At 40.7% G+C, this 23,686-nt stretch overlaps 1 protein-coding gene and 1 pseudogene across 2 annotated transcripts in view; one reads left to right on the forward strand and one right to left on the reverse strand.

Annotated features, from left to right (window-relative positions):
* Window positions 1-23,686, reverse strand: part of PCSK2 (proprotein convertase subtilisin/kexin type 2) — a 649,727-nt gene that overhangs the window by 152,245 nt on the left and 473,796 nt on the right. For both annotated transcript variants that reach the window (XM_006902082.1, XM_006902083.1), the window contains one exon: window positions 4,257-4,345. In XM_006902082.1, the coding sequence (XP_006902144.1) occupies window positions 4,257-4,345 (89 nt within the window). The remainder of the gene's footprint in view (window positions 1-4,256; window positions 4,346-23,686) is intronic.
* LOC102873367 lies at window positions 23,086-23,562 on the forward strand (annotated as a pseudogene).

The raw sequence follows: 23,686 nt of genomic DNA on the forward strand, positions 1-23,686 counted from the left end.
ATGTCTATCTGTGCTTCATTGACTATGCAAAGGCTTTTGACTGTGTGGATCACAACAAGCTGTGGCTGAATCTGTGAAGAATGGGAATCTCCGAACATTTGATTGTGCTTATGTGAAACCTATACTTGGACCAAGAGGCAGTTGTCAGAACAGAGCAAGGAAATTGGGAAGGACGTCCGCCGGGGATGTATTCTATCCCCATACCTTTTCAATCTGTATGCAGAACAGATCTCTGGATGCTGGGCTATATGAGGAGGAATGTGGCACCAGGATTGGTGGAAGAATCATCAACAACCTGCATTATGCAGATGACACACCCTGCTTGCTAAAACTGAAGAGGACTTGAAGCGTTTGCTGCAGAAGGCCAAGGACTGCAGCCTTCAATATCGGTTGAAGCTCAACATCAAGACAGAAAAGATTCTCACCACTGGTCCAATTGGCAGCATCACTATGGATGGTGAAGGGATTGAGATAGTTAAGTTTTAGTTTGCTTGGCTCCACAGTCAACACTCTTGGTACCAGCAACCAAGAAATCAAAAGAAGAACTGCATTCAGAAAGTCAGCTGTCAGGGACCTTTGAAGAGTACTGAAGAGTAATGACATCAGGCTGGAGACTAAGGTATGCCTAATCTGGCCTATAGTCATGCAATTGCATGATACTCATTGGAGAGCTAGATAGTGACTAGGGATAATAGAAAGAGAATGGATGCCTTTGAGCTGTGGTGCTGGAGAAGAGTGTTGAATATACCATGGACTGAGAGGAGAATAAACAGGTTTGTCCTGGAGAGGGTGAAGCTGGACTGCCCTTTGGAGGCCAGGATTCTTAGACTTCGTCTGACATACTTTGTACATGTTGTAGGGAGGGACTGATCCTTGGAGAGGGACATTATGTTTGGGAGATGGGAGGGACAGCGCAGGAGAGGAAAACCCTTGATGACATGGATCACTTCAGTGATTGGGGTAGTGGGAGTAGGTGTGTTGGAGACAATGAGGTTGGCAAAGGATAGAGCAGCATTTAGCACTCTTGTAAATAGGGTTGCTATGAGTCCCAAGTGACTCGATGACACACAACAACAACAAATTCCTTGACCCTCAGCAGCAAGCGCTTCAGGTCCTCCTCAGTTCATCTGCATAATGCAGATTGTTGATGAGTCTTCCTCCAGTCCTGATGCCCAGCCTCCCAGATAATCTGTTCTGCATATAGCTTGAGAAGATATGGAGATAAGACATATCCTTGGGGCACATCCTTCTCAATTTTGAACTATGCAGTGTCTCCTTGCTCTGTTCTGACAACTGCTTCCTGGTCCAAGTATAGGTTTCACATAAGTATGATCAAGTGTTCTGGGATTCCCTTTCTTCTCGGAGTCAGCCACAGTTTGTTGTGATCTACACAGTCAAGTGCCTTTGCATAGTCAATGAAACACAGATAGACATTCCCTGGTATGCTCTGCTTTCAGCCAAGATCCATCTGACATTACCTATAATATCCCTAGTACCACAGTCTCTTCTAAACCCAGCCTGCACTTCAGGCAGTTCTCTGCTGATGGGCTGTTCCAGTCATTTTTGAATAATCTTCAGCAGAATCTTGCTTGTATGTGATATCAATGATACTGTTTGATAATTTCCACACTCTGTCAGGTCACCTTTCTTTGATATGCAAGCAAATATAGATATCTTCCAGTCCATTGGCCAGGTGGTTGCAGTAGAAAATAGAAGGAAGGGACTCTCTTGTTCAAGTTCTGTGCATCTCAAATGGGCAAGTGCACACCACTATAAAATAAAAGAAAGTGGACAAAAAGAAAGAGAATCGGCTATTCCTTAGTTTTAGGAGCCCGAGCTTGTTGGCTAGCTCCAGGCTGTGTTCTCTCATCTTCGCTCTGCAGAGTGGACCTTGGAGGACATGTAGTCTGAAGAGGGAAAGACTAAATAAACAGCAGTGCTGTTTCCTGGGTAAGGCTTCTTTGGTCTTGGGCTATTTGCTGAGCCCAAGCAGCAGCTGACTGATCAGGCCAGAGGTTAGTGGTCCAGGGGCCACCCCAAGTGGGAGTTGGTGGGTAAAATTCCCCTTCCTCCTCACTGTTGGGAAGGTGAATTCTGAGGGTTTTCCCTAAAGACTCTCACAGGACCACCTGTAAAGCTCCATCCCAGTTGTCCATAAATGGGTCACCCTGGAGGTCATTATGCTGAGTGAAATATCTCAGTCGCAGAAGGACAAACACTGCATAGTGCCACTGTTGTGAAAGGGTACTGATGTCAAGGTTGGGGGAAGACTGAGAAAGATGAGATAAATTACTTTCACTACATTGAAACAGATGAGGGAGGGACTGTTAAAAAGGGATATATAATTAGGTATTATTTTCATGACACGAGTACAGAATGAGGGCTGCACAGTGGAGTGGACTTGAGGGGAGTGATTGTATAACAATGAGAGAATTTTTCTTTTACTTTTCAAAAAGAAGAGAGAACTGGGGAGGGGAGGGAGAAAACTGGGCAGGGAGAAAAGTGCAACAATGAATGAATGGGGGGGAAAAAGTTACTCATTCGTGAGAACACTGTTGGCTTTCCTCCTTTCCCCAATCCCTCAGCCTAGCTTCTTGAGATAACCTCCCAAGTCAACTGCTTACACACAAATCATTGTCTCCGAGTTTGTTTCTCAAGGAAATTAAAACTAAGAAGAGGGTGATTAGGAATATTTGATGAGCAGCTCAAGTATTTTTAGAGTACAAATAGTGAGAGAGAAGAAAAAAAGCCCAACAAAACAAACCCATGCAAATAAGCAAAGAATACCTAATGACAGTTCAGAGAGCCGAAAGCTCCCAACTTTCGTAAGGAAGAATCCTGCAAATCCTTTTGTTAAAACACCAAGCTACTTCACTTGTGTGGAGGCTTATGTATTCTTCAGTTTTCTCCAGCTCTGCACATGAGCAGAAGCCCTGCCTCACCTCACCATGAATATAAAATAATAGCCCAGTGATTTTTTTTTCTCCTGAACTCCTAGCTCTGACATTTTAGTGCAGAATCTGGGTTGCATACAAAGTAAAGCAAGCTGAGGGACACAGCCTTGTCCCTTTACCCTGCAGAGCCTTCCAGATGGATTCTTTGTACAGCTGAGCACCCAGCAAAGGCAGGCCACTTAGCAAGCATCACTGAAAGAAGTGAACACCTCATTTCAATAGGCGACTGTTGCTTTATTTAGGCCTCTGGAAACGCAGTGTCAACATGAAGTATGTTTATGGTTGCATTTAATCACCAGGGTAAAATATCAGGAATGCTACCGAAAAAGAGAAAAAGGTTGAGTGACTCAGCTTGAATATATTAAAAGTTTATTTGATGTACAATGTGTAACAAATCTGGAGTCACTCTCTCCTCAGGCATCTTGCTGAAAGCTTAAAGACCTCTTGCATTCTCCCTCTTTGGAAGGAGCTGCGTTTTTTAAATAAAATTTCCAGTGACCTTCTATCCCAAAGTGTGAAACTCTTACAAAGAGAATGCCAATAGTTGTTGTACATGGTGGAATTTCTTTGAAGATGAGTTGCATTGTACAAAATATTTTAAAAAGGGCTCTGAGCGTGCTTACAAATAATTTGTGAGCAAATTTTACAAACATTATAAATATTCTAAGGTCTTATATGTTTGTGTCTCATTAAAATTATTATTATTATTGGGTTGTTTTTTTGTTAGGGGAGCTCTGGTGGTAAGGTTGCCACTGTCAAAGCAAAAGTACATAGTTCAAATTTGCCAGCTGCTTCATGGGAGAAAGATGGGCAATGTTCTCCTGTGTGATTAACTGTCTCTGAAAACCTTCCGGGCAGCTATGGGTCAGTTCCAACTAAATAACAAGAAAATTATTGATAAAGACACAAGCCCATGGAGTCTCTACAATTACACTTATAAGAACTTCAAAAGTCAGCAAATCCCCATTTTCTGTTAGAAAACATGTTAGTAGTTATTATATGGTGGGTAATAATTGGGAGGGAAAATGAGGGTGGCTTTTGGGATTCTGGTTAGGTTTTTTTCTTGATCTGGGTGCTGGTTAATATTTGTGAAATGTCATTGAGCTGTGTACTTTTCTACGTTTACATTAAGTTTAATGGAAAATTAAAACTCTATTGATATTGCTATGTAGTTTAACATTTTTCTTTTATTCTTGCTAATCTAAGAGTTTCAGCAATTTGGTCCCAGTGGGTGTTTTTGCTCAACCCTGCTCTGCTCTGGCTTCGCACCAGGACACCTGTAGAATGACCAGGACAGCTTACCTGCAACCTTGGAGTTGTATGCCACCCCGACCCCACAGATGTTGTTGTTGGCTGCAGCAGACACTTCCCCTGCACATCGGGTCCCATGGCTGTGGAGAAAAACAGTCAGGTTGTAGATAAGCTGCCAAAAGAACTTTGGAGAGGCTCCCTGGGTCAGACTCACCAGGGCAGAGCAGACCTCTGCTCATATGGTTTTCAGAAACAGATGACCAAAGCCTTTTTTTCCTGAAGTGTCTTTGAGTGGTTTTAAAGTGTCTCTAAACCACTAACCTCCAGTTAGCAGGTGAGCACTGTGAAGTTTGTTAGATTGTAGCAATTTCACTCTGCTCCTTGGAGGAAATGATGATGAAACTTTGTCTCACACATTTGAGCATGTTCTTAGGAGGGTCCAGTCCTTAGACATCATTCTTAGAGGGGTGGAGGGGTCAGTGTAAGAGAGGAATACAACAAGATGGATTTACATGGTGACTACAACAACGAGCTCCAGCATATCTCAAATAGTGAGGATGGCACACGAGGACTAAGTTCAGATCCATTTTTCACAGAGGCCACAATTGACTGGAGGGCATCTAACAACCACACTTCTCTCTGGCTCCATCTGGATATTCCAAGACCCTGTTTTTTTTCAGACAACTCTTTACATTGGATTCTTTCTACTAAAAAAGGCTTCTCAGAATATCAACTTTAAGATTTGATATGATGAGTGAAATATCTCAGTCACAAAAAGATGACTATTTACACTGTTGTAAAACAGAACTGGCATTGGGGTTGAGGTAAGACTGAGAAAGAGGGGATAATTAATGCATCCTGAGGGAGCTGTTTAAAGGGGATATTTGATTAGGAATTATTGTCATGACATGAGTCCAGAATGAAGGCTGCGCAGTGGAGTGAACTTGTGGGGAGAGATTGTATAACAATGAAATAATTTTTCTTTTAATTTTCAAAGAGAAGAGTGAATTGTGCGAGAGGGGTGGCCAGAGAGAAAAGCGCAACAATGAATGAATGCCATCCCAAGTCTCTGTAAACTTTCATTAAAATTAATTAAAAAAATTTTTTATTTTCACTCAAAGATTCCTCATAGCTTGCTGCAGAATCACAGTTACAGATTTCCTATGGAAATGAAACAGTGTAGGCGAGGTTTATGTAGTTAGAACTGCTCTCCTGTGTTTGAAGGGCTGGGATTGTGAGCTCATGCTTATATTCAAGGCTGTTTCAGGACTTTGGAGTGTAGCCCTGCCTCTCAGTAACGGGATAATGGCAATTACCCTTCTGAGTCTTGCTTTCCTTTGAGGAAGAAGGATGGGGCATATTTTGGCAATACTTTGCATTAAGAATCTCAGTCATTAGATGACTTTTACAAGCTTTGTCCAGCTTTACAATTCTGAGCCAGGTCTTTTTAGGGCTCATATAACAGAATAATTTCTGCAACACACATAGTCCTTTTAATAGTTGTCTCTTGTGTTTGCTATTCTTGCTTTATATCAGAAGGTTTCTTCTTCCCTGATACATTTCCCCTCCCCATGAACTGACTTGGTCTTAGGACTTGCTTTGATCATTTGACACAGCAGAAGGATGCTGGGATTCATAAGAGGGCTGGCAGCTTCTACTTTCATCCTCATGGGACCCAGGGCTGTGTAAAGGGACCAGGAGAACAATTATGGGTCACTGTTGGGTCATGCTCTTGCATACCTTGTCATTGCTCCGCTGCAAGATGCCAAGACCTGTATGGCATGGTTAGAGTCTGGAGTGTCTTCCCACCACAGCTTTCCTGGCATCTGCTAAAATCTACAGCCAACCCAGGTGCACTCACACTCCAGCTGCAACAGATCACTGCTTGACAGATTGAGGGGCTGCAGTTCCAGTGTGTCTTGGACCTCACTCCTTCCTGTAGCAATAGACCACTGCACCACTGCCTGAAGACCCTGCTCCAACACTTGGAGACTGCTGCTGCTACTCGACTGTCTGGCACCAGGAACACGAATATCACAGATACTTTGGTCCTGAACATGGATGTCTAGCTACATCATGTGGGATTTCTTAAGCTCAAATGGAAAAGGCTGGGTGGAGCTGTGGGTTCTGGAGGGCAACAGTCCGCCTGCTCCAGGCCCAAGACTCAAGAGGAGAGCATAAATAAATATACAGAACCTTCACAAAATGATTCCATGCATAAAATCTACTAAGAAAAGACTCACATAATATCAAGAAAGCAGGAGTTTGCCTCAGTCATCATGAAAAAACAAAATAACCGTTCTCCTAAAAATCAGACCCACTGAATACCCCAGATAGAGAGAACCAGAAGAAATGTTGATGTGGAATTTGAACAGCTACAGATGAAGATGCAAATGATGGAAGAAACAATAGAAGCCATTAGGAGAGCAAATACCAGAGACAGTAATCCAGAAGAAATACATTGACGAGGAACAACTTGACAAGCTACTAATGCAAAAGATGGAAGAAAGAATTGATGCTATAGATAAAAAGCTACAAGAACTTAAAAAATCATCACAAAACAGAGAGGGTACAGTTAATACAGTACTGGAAATAACAGAAAAGCATGGAAATGCAATCCAGAATATTAAGACCAAAATGGCAGAGGTGTCCAACACTCTGTTGGGACAAAAAAGTAGAACTGAAGAGATGGAATATAAAGATTCAGTGAACTGGAAAACAAGAGTCTCAATAGAGACATACTAGAAGAAAAATCAGAGATTATACATAAAGAAAATATTATAATATGTGGAATGACATGAAAATGAAGAATGTATATGTGATTGGAATTCCAGAACATGGGAGTGACAGAGAAGTTGTTGGGAAAGTTGTGGAAGAGGTACTAGAAAAAACCTTCCAAGGTATTTTGAAGAAGGGGAAATCCAAGAAGCACAGCAGATAGAGAATAGAGTAGGCTCAAAAGGAAAAAAACATTAAGACATATCATTGTCAAATTCTCCATATTAAAAGATAAGGATAGAATACTAAAAGCAGCGCGAGGAAAAACAAAGAGCCACCTACAAAGAGGAAACAGATTAAGCTCTGATTTCTCATATGAAGGAGAAATCACATCCTTTGCAGTAAAGAAGGAACTTAGAGAATTTGTAAAAACAAGACCAAAACCACAAGAAATTTGAAGTGAAGTCCTTCACACAGAGACACCAAAGTAAAGTGGACGAATCATGGTAAACAGAAAGAAGAGAATAAGAAACACAGCAAAAATGGCAATGGTAAAAACCTAGCCTGGAATGAAATACAGGTGACTATTAGATTAAAAATACAGCGTTTTCTCAGGGGTAAAAGCTCAGAAAGTAGATAAAAGTTGAGCTCAAATTTATTACAGTCATGTGGCAACCAACGCAAGCTGACTCTTCAGTGGGTTTAGGGAGGCTGTAAATTGCTTGGGAGAATGTTGCCCATCTTTCTCCTGCAGAGCTGCTGGTGAATTTGAATCACCAGAAAGGTTCTGCTTTTGGGTCAGCAATGCAACTCCCAACAGACCAGTACGCTAGAGCTCCCTACCTCCCAGGAAATAAAAGGATATAAATATTAATGGAAATAAGAAGCAAATAGCAAGAGTCTAGTTGTTTGTGTGTATTGTACTTAATGTCATAAAACAAAATGTGTATGAATGTTTGATTGGAAAACTTACTAACTTCATAAAGCTACACTTAATCACAATACACAAGACAGGAAAAGGCAAATGTATAGAAACCAAAGTTTATCAGTGATTACCAGGAGTAGAAGGGAGGTGAGAAAAGGGGGAGTTTTTATTTTGTGTGAAATACTGATATTTGGTTTATAGTAATAAAATCTTATTGATTAAAGGTAAGGTTGAGCATCTGATTAATGTTATTATTGCTATTGTTGCTAAGTGCTTTCGAGTGAAGTCCAACTCATAGCTATTAACAATAGACCTGAAGCCTGCCCTGTCTTGTGCCATGCTCATCATCTCTAACACACTTGAGCTCATTGCTGAAGTCATCATGTCAATCTATCTTCTTAGGAGTCTTCCTTTATTCTGGTGACCCTCAACCTTTCCAAGCATGATATCACTTTCCAAGATAGAGCCATGACTAGCTTCATGTCTATAGGTGAAAGACAAAACTTATCATCTTTGCTTCCAAGGAGCACTCTGGCTGCACTTTCCCCAAGACAAATCTGTTTATTCTTTTGACAATCTACAAGATATTCAGTATTCTTCTCCAGCATCACAACTCAAAGGCAACACTTCCTCTTCTGCCATCCTTATTCTCTGACACACAGCAGGTGATCAATAAGACTATGGCTTGAATCAGGAACACCTTAGTGTTCAAACTGGCATCATTGTTCTTAATTATTTTGATGAGGTCCTTGACAGCAGATTTTCCCAATGCAATACAGCTTATAATATCCTGACTATTTTTACCAAGGATGTTGATTCTTGGTCCAAGCAAGAGGAAATCATTGGTAGCTTCAATCCTTTCTCCATCTATGATGGTGTTGACCATTGGTCCTGTGATGAGGACCTTTGTTTCCTTGATATTGAGATGTAATCCACATTGAAGGCTGTAGTTCTTGATATTCTGCAGCAAATATTTAATGTCTTCCTCATTTTCAGCAAGCAAGGTTGCTAAGTAATGCATAGTACAGGTTGTTGATGAGTTTTCCTCTGATCCTGATGCCACATTCCTATTCATCGTGTCCAGCTCCACAAGTTATTTGCTCAGAATACAGATAGAATAGGTGTATGGAAAATGGGTACAAGCCTCATGTGCATCTTTCTTGACTTTTCAACCATGCTATGTTTCAACCTTGCTTTATTTGGACAACAGCTTCTTGATCTAGGTGTAGATTTATCAGGAGCACAAATAAGTGTTCTGGGATTCCCACTCTTCTCAATGTTACTCATAATTTTTCATGTAAGTGTTATTAATGAAATTGTTCATCTGAAAAAATGTGAAATGGAAAAATTGTATGATATATATTAACAATGACGACAACAACAACAACAACAACAAAAAGAGTAGCTGCTGAGGCTACTTCTTCTTGTTATTGTGTGCTGTTGAGTCAGTGGGCTTCGAGAGGCAGAAAATTGCATGGGAGGAGACTGCTCATCATTCTTCTGTGGAGCAGCTGGTGGATTTGGACTACATGCCTTTAGGATTGCAGTAAAGTTTACCACTACGCCACCAGCTGCTTATATTTTAAAATATTATGGAATTTGGATTCTTGGTTTGGAGGCTTACGGTCATTGTTTCATGGAATAGCTCAGATAACTAATGGTATTTTAATATGTCTGTTGTCCCTCCTAGTTTGTTTCATAGGGCTTGGTGTCTTAACAGCTTGCATTTGACCATTCAAGGCCCAGAGATTGTTCTCCAATTGCCTAAATCAACAGAGGACGAATGGGATGTGTGACTAATTTTCTCCATAAACAAATGATTTCTTTGCTGTGGGATCAGAAGGACTGGACGGTGTCTGGCAGAAGCATATCTGAACAGGCAGATAAGCAACATATTTTGGCATTACTTGAAGGGGAAGCCACTGAGTGTACTAGATTAATTCAGAGGAGCATGATATCTTTGCTAAAGTATGGTTGACATCTGGAGGTGTGGGGAAGGGACAAGGGGAACTTGACTTTGGTATGAATCCAAAAGGATGTTAGATCAGGCATGGCAAGACATACAAGTTGCCATAATATGAAAACACCTGATTGAGACAGACAGATAAGATGTGGGAAGGCATTTTTTTTAATTATAATTTTTAAAAAAATTTTTAATGGAAGTTTACAGAGATTTAGGGTTTTCATTCATTCATTGTTGCACTTTTCTCCCTGCCCACCCCTCCCCCACAGTTTGCTCTTCTCCTTGAAAAGTAAAAGAAAAATTCTTTGACTGTTATGCAATCCCTCCCCCCCAAGTCCACTCTACTGTGCAGCCTTCATTCTGGACTCCTGTCATAATAATAATACCCAATCATATATCCCTTTTAAACAATTCTCTCCCTTATCTGTTTCAATGCAGTATACATCATTCCTCCCCTCCTTCTCTGTCTTCCCTCAACCCTGATGTCACTCCCATTTTACATGTTGTAAAGTGGCCCTATGCAATATTTGTCCTTTTGTGACTGAGATAGTTCACTCAGCATAATGTCCTCCAGGGTCATCCATTTTGCATAATATTTCATGACGTCCTTGTTTTTCAATGCAGCACAGTATTCCAGAGCTTCTCTATCCAGTCATTTGTTGATGGGCACTTGGGTTGTTTCCAGCCCTTTGCTATTGCAAACAAAGCAGCAATAAACATGGGTGTGCATATATCGCTTGGGTGGCGATTATGGTTTCTTCAGGGTATATTTCCAGTATTTCTATTTACAACTTTTTGAGAAAGCACCATACAGCTTTCCATAGTGGTTGCACCATTTTATACTCCCACCAATGGCGAAAATCGGTTCTAGTTTCTCCACAACCTTGCCAGCATTTGATGTTTGCTGTTCTGTTAAATTTTGTTATTCTTACTGGGGTGAGATGATATCTCATAGTTGTTTGGGGAAGATATTTCTTTTGATGCTTTTACTCCTATAAATGTCTGTGGTTGTTATTGTTGTTATGTACCATTGAGTCAGAATCCATTCATGGCTGACCCTCCAAGGCATTTTCAAAAGCTATAAGTTGCACAGCAGAAAAATGTCCTTCTTTGCCCTATGTAAGAGCTGGTGTATTTGAACTGCCGTTAGGCTGGAGGTGCAATTTTTACCACTAAGCCACCAGAGCTCCGAGGCAGTTAATCACATAGGAAGAGATTTCCCATCTTTCTCCCGCATAATAATAAATGTCTGACGTCCTTCTCCAAGGACTGGTCCCTCCTTGTAACATGTCCAAAGTATGTCAGATGAATTTTCAGAATCCTTTTCTCCAAGGAGCAGCATAGTCCATGGTCTGATCCTCTCTAGGATGAAAATGTTTGTTCTAGCAGTCCATGGTGTATTTAATACTCTTCTCCAGCACCAAAGCTCAAAGGCATCAATTCTCTTTCTATTATTCCCTAGTCAATGTCCAGCTCTCTGATTCATAGTCAGTAAATGCAAGAACTATGGCCTGTATCAAGCGCATCTTAGCCTCCAGACTGACATCGTTGCTCTTCAGTACTTTGGAGAGGTATTTGACAGATGCTTTGGGCAAAATGTTAAACAATCCAGGAAGCAGTAAAAGAAGATAGTAAGAGTATTCAGAGTCATTGTACCAAAAGGAACTGGGGGACACAAAAGAATTTCATGAAACAATGTATGAGCAAGAGCCTATGGTGAAGAAGGAAGAAGTTCAATCTGCTCTGAAAGAATTGGCAAAAAACAAGGCCTCAGAAATTGATGACATACCAACTGCCATATTTGACAAACAGATGCTGCCCTGGATGTACTCACCAAGTTTTGCCAAGAAGTCAGGAGGACAACCATCTGGCCTACTGACTGGACGAAATCTATATTTGTTCCCATTCTACAGAAAAGTGACCCAACAGAGTGCAGAAAAAATTGAACAATATTATTGATATCAGGTGAAAGCAAGATTCTGCTAAAGATTATCCAAAACTGGAACAGCACATCAGCAGAGAACTTCATGAAGTACAGACTGGGTTTAGAAGAGGCTGTGGTACTAAGGATATTATACCTAATGCTAGATGGATCTTGGCTCCAAGCAGAGAATACCAGAGGAATGTCTATCTGTGTTTCATTGACTATGCAAAGGCATTTGGCTGTGTGGATCACAACAAACTGTGGCTGACTCTGAGAAGAATGGGAATCCTAGAACACCTGATTGTGTTTTTGCGAAAATACTCTTGGCAACAGCAGCCATGGAATTAAAAGACATATTATGATGGGAAAGTCTGCTATTAGGGACCTCTCCAGGGTACTGAAAAGCAATGGTGTCTCTCTGGAGACTAAGGTGTTTTGATATAGGCCATGGTTTTTGCAATCACTTGTTATGTGTCAGAGTTGGACAATGACAAGGGAGGATAGAAGGAGAATTGATGCCTTTGAGCTGTGGTGCTGGAGAAGAATATTGAATGTATCATGGACTGCTAAGAAAACAAACAGGTTCATCCTAGAGAGGGTTAAACCAGGCGGCTCCTTGGAGGCAAGGATTCTGAGGCTTCATCTGACATACTTTGGACATGTTGTAAGGATGGACCAGTCCTTGGTGAGGGACATCATGCTTGGGAGAGTGGAGGAGGGACAGAACAGGAGAGGAAGGCCCTCTATGAGGTGGATTGATTCAGTAACTAGGGTAATCGGGATGGGTGTATTGGAGATAGTATGATTGGCACAGAACAGAGCAGAGTTTAGGACTATTGTACATAGAGTTGCTATGAGTCGCAAGTGACTCGACAGCACGTAACAACAAACAACAACATACTAGGACCAGGAGGCAGTCGTCAGAACAGAGCAAGGAAACATTTCGTGGTTCAAAATTGGGAAGGGTGTATGACAGAAATGTGTCCTGTCTTCATACTTTTTCAATGCATTTCTAGTCATCTTAAAATCAGGTGTGAGTGTGTGTGTGTTTGTGTATTTAGAGATTGTCCTTTGGTGCTCAGTTTAGGGAAAGCACCTTAGAGATTGCTCCAGGCTCTTAGAGATTATTACTGTTGCTATACACCACACCTGGTGTCCAACTGCCTTACTGGGTGTTTCAATCAATGATTCTGTAGAAGATTCTTGATCAAGTGGGTCAAATAGAGAAAAGAACTTTAAATATCTTTTAGATATGAGGTTTTTGAAGTCATGGAAGTTAAATGAATCCTCAAAACTCCTGTCCTAAGATGATCTTTAACCAGAAATTCCCCTGATGTCTTCTTAAAACCAAACAGTAGTTTAGCATAACTATTAAAGAAAGCATGCCTTTAGTATTATATTTTGTCTAGATTTTGCTGTACAGGGCCAAACTGACAACAGCAACTTGAAAGATTAGACAGGAATCTCACAGGTGAAGATTGTTGCTGTTGTTATTGTTGATTGTCTTCAAGTCAAGCATGACTCATAGTGACCCTGTGAACAAAAGGCCTGAACTTCCTCTACAACTATCGACAATTATCAAAGATCATAGAGTTTCTGGAGGCATGTTGTTTAGGAAGTGAATGCTACTCCTGCTTCTACACCTGCCATAGTATGCCATTGTTGTTAAGTGCCATTGATGCCTGCGATATGTAGCAACCCTATGTACAGCAGCTCTGAACCCTTCCCTTTTCTGAGCCAGTCTCACTAATTCTGACAAACCAACCCCCATTGCCCCAGTGACTGTATCAATCCATCTCATCTGGGTCTTCCTCTCCTGCACTGTCCATCCACCCTTCCAACCATGATGTCCTTCTCCAAGGACCGATCACCCCTGACTACATGCCTAAAGTTAGTGAGGTGGAGCTTCAAAATCCTACCCTCCAAGGAGTGACTTGACTTCACCCTCTTCAAGACAGACCAATTTGTTTTCTTGTCAGTCCATGGTATGTTCAAGATTCTTATCCAGCACCACAACTTGAAGGCATCTATTCTTCTTCTGTCATCCTTAGTCACTGTCCAACTTTCTGAGTCATAACAAGTAATTTGAAAGACCATGGCCTGGATTAGGTACACCTTTGTATCTAGACTGACATCATTGCTCCTTAGCAATCTGGAGAGATCCATAACAGCACATTTACCTAATGCAAGTCCTCTTTTGGTTTCCTGACTCTACAGAAGAACGCATATAGAGTAGAGGTGGAGATTAGATAGGAATTTTATATTCGTGGGGAAGGAGCAACCCAGAAAAGGAGGATGAGAATATTGGGCTATGAGAATGCAATAGATGTCACTGATTCTTACACATAGAAATTGTTGAATGCTTTGCGATGTATATTCTGAATTACAGTAACAAAATACTATGTAATGTATATTTTGAATGACAATAATACCTATTATTTGACTTGTTGAAAGTGAGGACTTGAAATGTCTGTTTCAGAAAATCAAAGTGTACAGCCTTCAATATGGATTGCATCTCAATGTCAAGAAAACAAAAATTCTTAACACTGGACAAATAGGCAACATCATGATAGATGGAGAAAAGATTGAAATAGTCAACAACTTCATCCTACTTGGATACACAATCATCATCCTTGGTACCAACTGTCAGGAAATCAGTAGATACATTGCACTGGGAAAGCCTTAAGTCAGGTGTTTCTCCAAATTATTGAGGAGCAATGGTGTCAGTTTGAGGACTAAGTTGTGTCTGATTCACGCCATGGTCTTTCTGATAATTTACTATGCATCTGAAAGCAGGAGATGAATAAACATGACAAAAGAATGAATGTCTTTGCATTATGGTGTTTGAGAAGAGTAGTGAATATCTCAGGTACTGTCAAAAGGATAAACAAATATGATTTGGAGAAAGTGCAGCTAACCTGCTCCTGGGAGGGAGAGATGATACAGTTTTGCTTCACATGCTTCAGGCATGTTGCTAGGAGAGGCTGTTTCTTGGAGAGGGACATGATGCTTGGAAAGGCATAGGGTCAATGAAAGAGAGAAAGATGCTCAACCAGATGAATTGACATAGTGACTGCTGCAATGGGCTCTTGTGTCAGGAAGTGTGAGGGTGGCACAGGACAGGACATGGCTCATATCTGTTGTTCATAGGGTCACTAGGGGTCGTAATTGACTCAACAGCACCTAAGAACAACAACAAGTGAAATAAGTCAGCTCCAGTGGTTTCGCGTAGGCAGGATCATGATAGATTTGAGAAAGGATTGAAGTTGGTGATTTCACCTTGCTTGGACTCACAAGCAAGACTCTTGGCACCAGCAGTCAGGAAATAAAACGATGAGCTGCACTGGGAAAATCTGCTGTCAAAGATCTCTCCAGAATCCCAAAATCTCTGTAGATGTTCATTGAAATGAAAAATAAACAACCTAAATTAAAAAAAAATTAAAAAAAAGCAATTATGTTAGTATAGAGACTAAAGTATACTTGATCCAGGCCATGGTCTTCTCAGTTGCTTGCTATACATCTAAGGACTGAAAAATGAATATAGATGAAAGAAGAATTGATGCCTTTGAGTTGTGGTGCTGGAGAAGAGTATTGAACATGCCATGGATTTCAAAGAGAACAAATAGGTCTGCCCTGGGAAGATTGAAACCAAGTTGCTTCTAGACACAAACATTTTGAAGCTCCATCTCACATACTTTGGGAATGTGACTAGAAAAGATCCATCCTTGGAGAAGAGTATCATGCTTAGGAAGGTAGAGTGTCAGTGAAGTAGAGGAAGACCCTGGATGGGAAAAACTGACAGTGATTATTTTAATGATGTCGAGTGTGTAAGAGATGGTGAGATTGACCTAGGATAGGCCAAGATTCAGAGACATTGTTCATAGAGTCACCGTGGGTCATATGCCACTTGACAGCACAGAACAGCAACAAGAAGGGTGTCATAAATAGTAAAATTACATGACAAGAGTCAATGAGCAATTCTTAATGAAAACATTGGTTGCTCATATAGTAATATTGTTTCCTTACTTTCTTACTAGACTTGTGAAGCTTGTGTTATGGACTTATCATGTGTGCTTTAAGGCTGGAGTGTAGATGAGGATGAAATTCTGTTATTGTAACTGTGCACGACTGACCTGTCGTATTTCTATTTTGGTTCAGGATATTGAAAATTATTATTTTTAAAACACTGAAAATATGAAACATTAGAACTGAAATTCAGAGATGACCAATACGGCTCAGTGGCTGACATACATACTTTATGGTCTCCAGAGACTAGTAATTTAGATGGATGAGCAAGGGCAAAGCAGTTTCTTAGGGAAACCTCTTGGGCTGCTAGCAAGTATCCAATATTTTCTGGAGAAGTGAGAAAGCTCTCCATCTTTCAGATCCAGGCATTTAAATTTCTAACTCTCAAATTTCCTAATAGGTCAACTCTGCTTCATGCATATAAGCCACTTAGAAATTCTGTATACAAACAATTTTTAAAATTTATTTTAATGAACATTTACAGAGATTTTGGATTTCCATTCACTTGTTGCATTTTTCTCCCTGTCTACCCCTCCCACCCCAGTTCGCTCTTCTCTTTAAAAGTAAAAGAAAAATTCCTTCATTGGTGTACAATCTCCCTGTCCTGAGTACACTCCACTATGCAACTTTCATTCTGGACTCTTGTCATAACCATAATACTCACTCATATATAGCTTTTAAACTGTTCTTTCCCTCATCTGTTTCAATGCAGTATACATAATTTATCCAATTTTTCTCAGTCTTACACCAACCCTGATGTCAATCCCATTCTACAACAGTGGCACTATGCAATATGTGTCTTTTTGTGACTGAGCGTACATTGTTTTTGACACCAGATCATTCCCATTTCCTTCACACACCCCTCCCTTCAACATCAAATTGTGTGGCGTTATGTTACGGCCCTCACCCACCCTTACCTCTGTACTTCCTCCTCCCCTCTTAGATCCTCATGCACGTTTTACTAGTTATCTCTTTCTATAATAATAGTTTTATACACTATTTATCCTTATGGGACAGAGTTGGTTCACTTATTATAATTTTCTCCAAATTTAGGTAGAGAGTTAAAAATTAATTGCTCCTGCCTGTTGTGTGTTGTTCCACTGTGTGGAACATAATTTCTCAGCTCATTCACTTGTGGTTGGACATTTTGGCTGGTTCCATGTTCTTGCAAGGATGAATAACGCTGCTATGAACATTGGAAATGACAACCTCTTCAACAAATGGTGCTAGCAAAACTGGACTGCTACCTGCAGAAAGCTGAAACAGGAATCCACACCTCACACCATACACAAAAATCAACTCAAGGTGGATCAAAGACCTGGGAGTAAAGCCCCAAACTGCAAAGTTTATCAGAGACAAATTGGGATCAAGTTTAGATGGCCTAGTCTATGGTATATAAAGACTGCCAAATACAGCCAGAAATTCAGAGTCTTGAGAGGATATGCAGCTTTTTGGATATTAGTCCTCTTCAAATAAGTTATGCAGAAATACAGACACTAGATTCTTTCCAGGAAGTGTAATATCTAGCCAAATATTATTTACTTTCTGTCAGAAGCTCAAAGGACAGTATGAATGGATGTCTGAGGAAGATGGATGAATTAGTGAGGTCACTCATTTATCTCGTTGGTATCAGTTCTCCTAGTTTCATGTCCAGCTGGAAAATCTTCAACTTGGCTCTGTGTTCTTCAATGAGTTTCATGATTATACTAGCTACTATTTATAGTTCCCTCCACGTGCCATGCAGTGTATTAAATGCATGCTGCTAATTCATGGAACTGCATTCCTGGACGGTACAAGTGCTTAATGAGTTCAGTTGCTAACTGTGAAGGTTGGAGGTCTGAGTCCACCAAGAGACACCTTGAAGGAAACTTCTGGCAATATACTCCTGAAAACCTGCAATTGACATGTTGTTGTTGTTATGTGCCATCGAGTCGTTTGCGACTCATAGCGACCCTATGTACAAGAGCCCTAAACACTGTTCTATCCTGTGCCAACACATTCATTCCCACCACTCCACTCACAGAGTCGATCCATCTCATCGAGGGTCTTCCTCTCCTGCACCGTCCCTCCATTCTCCTAAACATGATGTCCCTCTCCAAGAACCAGTCCCTCCTTGCAACATGCCCAAAGTATGTCAGGCGAAGTTTTAGAATCCTTGACTCCAGGGAGCATTCTGGCTTCACCCTCTCCAGGAAAAACCTGTTTGTTCTCCTAGCAGTCCATAGTATATCCAGTACTCTTCTCCAGCACCACAGCTCAAAGGCATCAATTCTCTTTCTATCAGCCCTATTCGCTGTCTAACTCTCCGATGTCTAATGAGCATAGTTTATTCTTTTTTTTTTTATTTTGATAGATGATGAAGAGATTGAGATTGTTGACAGCTTTAGTTTGCTTGGCTCAACAATCAACACTTTTGGCACCAGCAGCCAGGAAATTGCATTGGGAAAGTCTATTGTCAGAGATCTCTCCAGAGTACTGAGAAGCAACAATTTCAGTCTGGAGACTAAGGTGCATTTGATCCAGGTCATGGTCTTTGCAATCACTTGCTATGCATCAGAGAGCTGGACAATGACTAGGGATGATAGAAGGAGAATTGATGCCTTTGAGCTGTGGTGTTGGAGAAGAGTACTGAATATATGATAAACTGCTAGCAGAACAAACAGGCTCATCCTGGAGAGGGTGAAACCAGTTTACTCTTTAGAAACAAGGATTCTGAAGCTTTGTCTGTCATACTTTGGACATGTTGCAAGCAGGGACTAATTTTTGGAGAGGGATGTCATGCTTGGGAGGGTGGAAGAATAGTGCAGGAGTGGAAGACCCTCAATGAGATGGATTTATTCAGTGATTGGGGTAATGGGGGAAGGTGTGTCAGAGACAGTGAGTTTGGCACAGCATAGAGCAGGGTTTATGGTGGTTGTACATAAGGTCACTATGAGTCCCTAGTGACTTGACGGCATTTAACAACAAGCAACAATATGTTTTCTTTGATATGTTCTTGTCTTCCAGCTCACCGACTCTCTGTTCCATCTCTTCTGTTCTACCTTTTTGTCCTTCAAGAATGTTGGACACTTCTGCCATTTCAGTCTTAATACTCTGGATTACATTTTCATACAATTCTATTATTTCCAGTACTGTGTTGGCTGTACCCTTTCAATCTTGTGATGATTTTTTAAGTTCTTTACCTCTTTATCTATAGTTTCAATGGAAATATTTTGCATTTGTATCTGTAGTTGTGCAAGTTCCTCCTCATCAATATATTTCTTCTGGCTCCTTGTCTCTGAAGCATTTGCTTTCTTAGTGGTTTCCATTGTTTCTTCCATCATTTGCACCTTCTTGCATAGCTGTTTAAATATCTCTTAATCAATAGATTTTTTTCCTACTTCTTTACCTCTAGATTATTCCCTTTATTTGTGGCTTCCATTGTTTCTTCCATTATTTGTACTTTTGTCTGTAGCTGTTCAAATGTCTCCATATTAACATATATCATCTTCCTTCTTGACTCTGGGGTATTCAAGAAGTCTTTGATATTCTCTGCCTTTTTTGGAGAAGGCTTAGTTTGTTTTTTCACAGTGTTTGAAGCTACCCACAGTCTTCTTGACATTGGGTGCAGGTTTTCTTGATAAGTATTAGGCCATTTCTATTGTGTCAGTGAAAATTGTTGTCTTCATGATGCTGCTGATTAGACGTCAAGTTAAAATGTTCAGTCCATGGGGTGAGCAACTCACTCTACTGTAAGTCCTTTCTGGGAGAATTTGCCTTTCCTAAAGTTCTTGTTGTACATAGGTTTTCATGTACATAGGTTTTCAACAGGATGGATGGTGAAGAGATTGAGATTGTACACAGCTTTAGTTTGCTTGGCTCCATAGTCAACAGTCTTGGCACCAGCAGCCAGGAAATTAAAAGGCGCATTGCCATGGGAAAGTTCTGCTGTTAGGGACCTCTCCAAAGTGCTGAAGAGCAGTGGTGTCTCTCTGGAGACTAAGGTGCGTCTGATACAGGCCATAGTCTTCGCAATCACCTGTTATGCATCAGAGAGTTGGACAATGACCAAGGAGGATAGAAGGAGAACTGGTGCCTTTGAGCTGTGGTGCTGGAGAAGAGTACTGAGAATACCATGGACTGCTAGGAAAACAAATAGATTTGTCCTGGAGAGGGTTAAACCGGGTGGCTCCTTGGAGGCAAGGATTCTGAGGCTCCGTCTAACTTACTTCGGACATGTAGTGAGGAGAGACCGGTCCTTGGAGAGGGACATCATGCTTGGGAGGGTGGAGGGACGACGCAGGAGAGGAAGGCCCTCTATGAGGTGGATTGATTCAGTGACTGGGATAATTGGGATGGGAGTGTCAGAGACAGTGCGATTGGCACAGGACAGAGCGGAGTTTAGGGCTGTTGTACATAGGGTCGCTATGAGTCGCAGGCGACTCGACGGCACATAACAACAACAACAACAAAGTTCTTGTGGTTCTATCTGTTCTGCATTGCAGCCATATAGGAATCTCACCTTGATATAGTATCCTGTCCCCAACTCAGTAGTCCTCCTTCATGTATGAAGTAGCTGAGTGATATGAGATCACGTGCACTACTCAAGCAGTTTCTTATGTACCTTTCTCCTGAAGCTTAATGCCTTCCTTTGTCACTGGATTGGCACGAGATCAGAGATCAGGGCTGCCAGCTCAAGCAGCTTGTGTGCAGGAGGTCTCAAGTCAGCCCTCCCTCTCACAGAAACCTGAGAAAAGTCTTTCTTTGTAACTCTGTGTCCCAATGTCTTTTGTCCTGTTTGGCCATTAGGATGTTAGAAGGACCTATAACCCCAGGAAAGTCTCAGTCTATCTCCATGTTTAAATTCTTGACACAAATCTTCAAATTGTGAGTTTTAATTTTAGTTAGACATGTTTTCCAATTAAGGAAACGGATTATTTTATATTAAAGAATCAACATAGCATCACATTTGTATCACATACTATATATGTATTTTACATATGTAAAATAGGAGAGATTTGTTGTGAGGCATCAGCAAAGAATTGCTGCAAATCAAGGATTATAAAAACTCCCTATCTGTAATTCACACTATTAGCTTTCAAGGTAGAAATAGTCAGTCCACTGTGGTAAGATGATAGGTATTTTATGATCTGCAATTTTTTCCTGTAGTCCTCCAATTTGTATTATATCTGGTTTGGTGGTTTTTTTTTTTAGACAATGGGAACATTTAAACAATGAAGAGTTTTCTAATTTGTATACAGAAAGAGAAATCAAAAACAAGATTTTTCTTCAGTGGTTTTAACAAAATTACTTTGTTAGACTTCACTGTGTTCTAGTTTGAATCCAAAGAGAGAATTGGCTGCCAGTAGCAAAATTAAGCTAATGTCAGCTTAAGAGGTAGTCTCAAAGTGCACATGAAAAGAGATTAGAGTAGGTCTTTGAAAGTCGTTTGGATTTTATTATCCAGGAGGAATTAGTGTACAGAGATAGAAAGGAACAATGTTTGTCTATTTTTAAAATATTAAGTCTCACCAGGGTGAAATATTAGTTTACATCATTGTGGAAATAGCTAGCTAGGGAGGGCAATCTTTCTTACAGCTTCTTCTTTGACCTGCTGCTTAGGAGATCTTCAGATGAAATATGACTTTTTGTAAAAAAAAATAATAATGGAAATATTTCCTAATCAAAGGTTTTACAGATATGTCAAATTTGTTCATCTCTATAGCACCCATTTCATCCACCTTCCCCTATTTGGATTACTTAAGAAAGAAAAATCTTTCTGAATTTATAGTATTCAGAATTTCTAAATCTTTGTAGTCAGGAATGGCATATGTAATACAGAACATTTGAGCCTCTAGGGCATAATAGATAGAGTGTATTGGAGTTTGTGATGCCCCATAAATATTGCTGATGGCAGAGATGACATTTCCGTGGTGATTACCTGTCATAGAAATGCTATGCAAGAAAGATTTTTATGGACAACAACACAGTAGTGAAATTCAGCGCTGCAATGCATCACCAAACATTGACCTAAAACCTAGCAGTGCTGGGAGATTATTGACAAACCTGACTGGATGCCTTGAGAGAAGCAGGTGTCTCTAAAATGGACAGATGTCAAGGCAATTCAATATCTCAGCATGACTAAAAAGGTAGGCCATTCATCCACCAACCAATCAATCAGTATTTATTGAGTGCTGACAAGAAAAAGAATGCAATACTGGGCCTGGAGCTTCACAGTAAATGTGCTATATGTGTTTTGCACATTTATACTCATCAGATGTGTATTATTTTATACATTTTGCAATTTGTTGTTGTTATGTGCCGTCGAGTCGTTTGCGACTCATAGGGACCCTATGTGCAACAGCCCTAAACCGTGTTCTATCCTGTGCCAATCTCATTGCCTCTGACAAACCCATCCCGAGTACCCCAGTTACTGAATCAATCCATCTCATAGAGGGTCTTCCCCTCCTGCGCTGTCCCTCCACTCTACCCAGCATGATGTCCCTCTCTAAAGACCTATCTCTCCTTACAACATTTCCAAAGTATGTCAGACAAAGCCCCAGAATCCTTGCCTCCAAGGAGCAGCCTGGTTTAATCCTCTCTAGGATGAATCTGTTTGTTTTCTTGGCAGTCCATGGTACATTCAATACTCTTCTCCAGCACCACAGATCAAAGGCATCAATTCTCCTTCTATCCTCCCTAGTCATTGTCCAACTCTCTGATGCATAACAAGTGATTGCAAAAACCATGGCCTGTATCAGGCGCACCTTAGTCTCCAGAGAGACACCGTTGCTCTTGAGTACTTTGGAGAGGTCTCTAACCACAGACTTTCCCATCGCAATACGTTTTTTTATTTCCTGGCTACTGGTGCCAAGAGTGTTGACCGTGGAGCTGAGCAAACTGAAGCTGTGAACAATCTCAGTTTCTTCGCCCTCCATCCTGATGCTACTGATTGGTCCAGTGGTGAGAATTTTTGTCTTCTTAACATTGAGCCTATTTTTCTTTTTGTCTGGCCATCGGCATATGTTTGATCACAGATTAGGGGGGAAAACTAAACTCTTTTTCTCCCCCAAATGTCTTTCTTGTGTTGCAAATATACTGCTAGACCTCAGAACTGGCATATAATTTTTAAATGGTTCAGAGTAAAAACACTTTTTCTTCTTAAAAAGGAACAATAACACAAAATTAGAGAAAGCACAGGGCAAGACATTTTGACATCTGTGTACCCTAAAAGTAGCACTGCATATCCTTTAAAAAAAGGATCCTTGGCAGATTGAGCATGCGCCACGGGCAGAGTCAGTTCCGGCTGGTGACTAATTCACTTTTAAGCTGTAAGTGTGCGAAGATGGCAGAACAGGCGCAGAAGTCCGTGCTGTTTGTATGTCTAGGTAACATTTGTAGATCACCCATTGCAGAAGCAGTTTTCAGAAAACTTGTCACTGATCAAAACCTTTCAGATAAGTGGAGGCTAGACAGTGCAGCAACATCTACTTATGAAATAGGAAACCCTCCTGATTATTGAGGGCAAAATTGCATGAAGAAGCATGGTATTCCTATGAATCACATTGCCCGGCAGGTTACCAAAGAAGACTTTGCCACATTTGATTATATACTATGTATGGATGAAAGCAATCTGAGAGATTTGAATAGGAAAGGTAATCAAGTTAAAAACTGCAAAGCTAAAATTGAACTACTTGGAAGCTATGATCCACAGAAACAATGTATTATAGAAGATCCCTATTATGGGAATGACTCCAAATTTGAGACTGTGTACCAGCAGTGTGTTAGGTGCTGCAAAGCCTTTCTGGAGAATGCTCATTAATGCTGCGTCCATTCCTTTTTAAAAGCCAACAAGATGAACACCTTTACAGTGATGCTCTACATCTTTTAAATCAATCAATGTGTTATAGTGTAATGTTCCATAGTCCAAGGCCATAACTATTTCT

The sequence above is a fragment of the Elephantulus edwardii genome, unplaced genomic scaffold, assembly GCF_000299155.1.
Source record: "Elephantulus edwardii isolate Elephantulus edwardi_28Jun2011 unplaced genomic scaffold, EleEdw1.0 scaffold00366, whole genome shotgun sequence".
Lineage (NCBI taxonomy): Eukaryota > Metazoa > Chordata > Mammalia > Macroscelidea > Macroscelididae > Elephantulus > Elephantulus edwardii.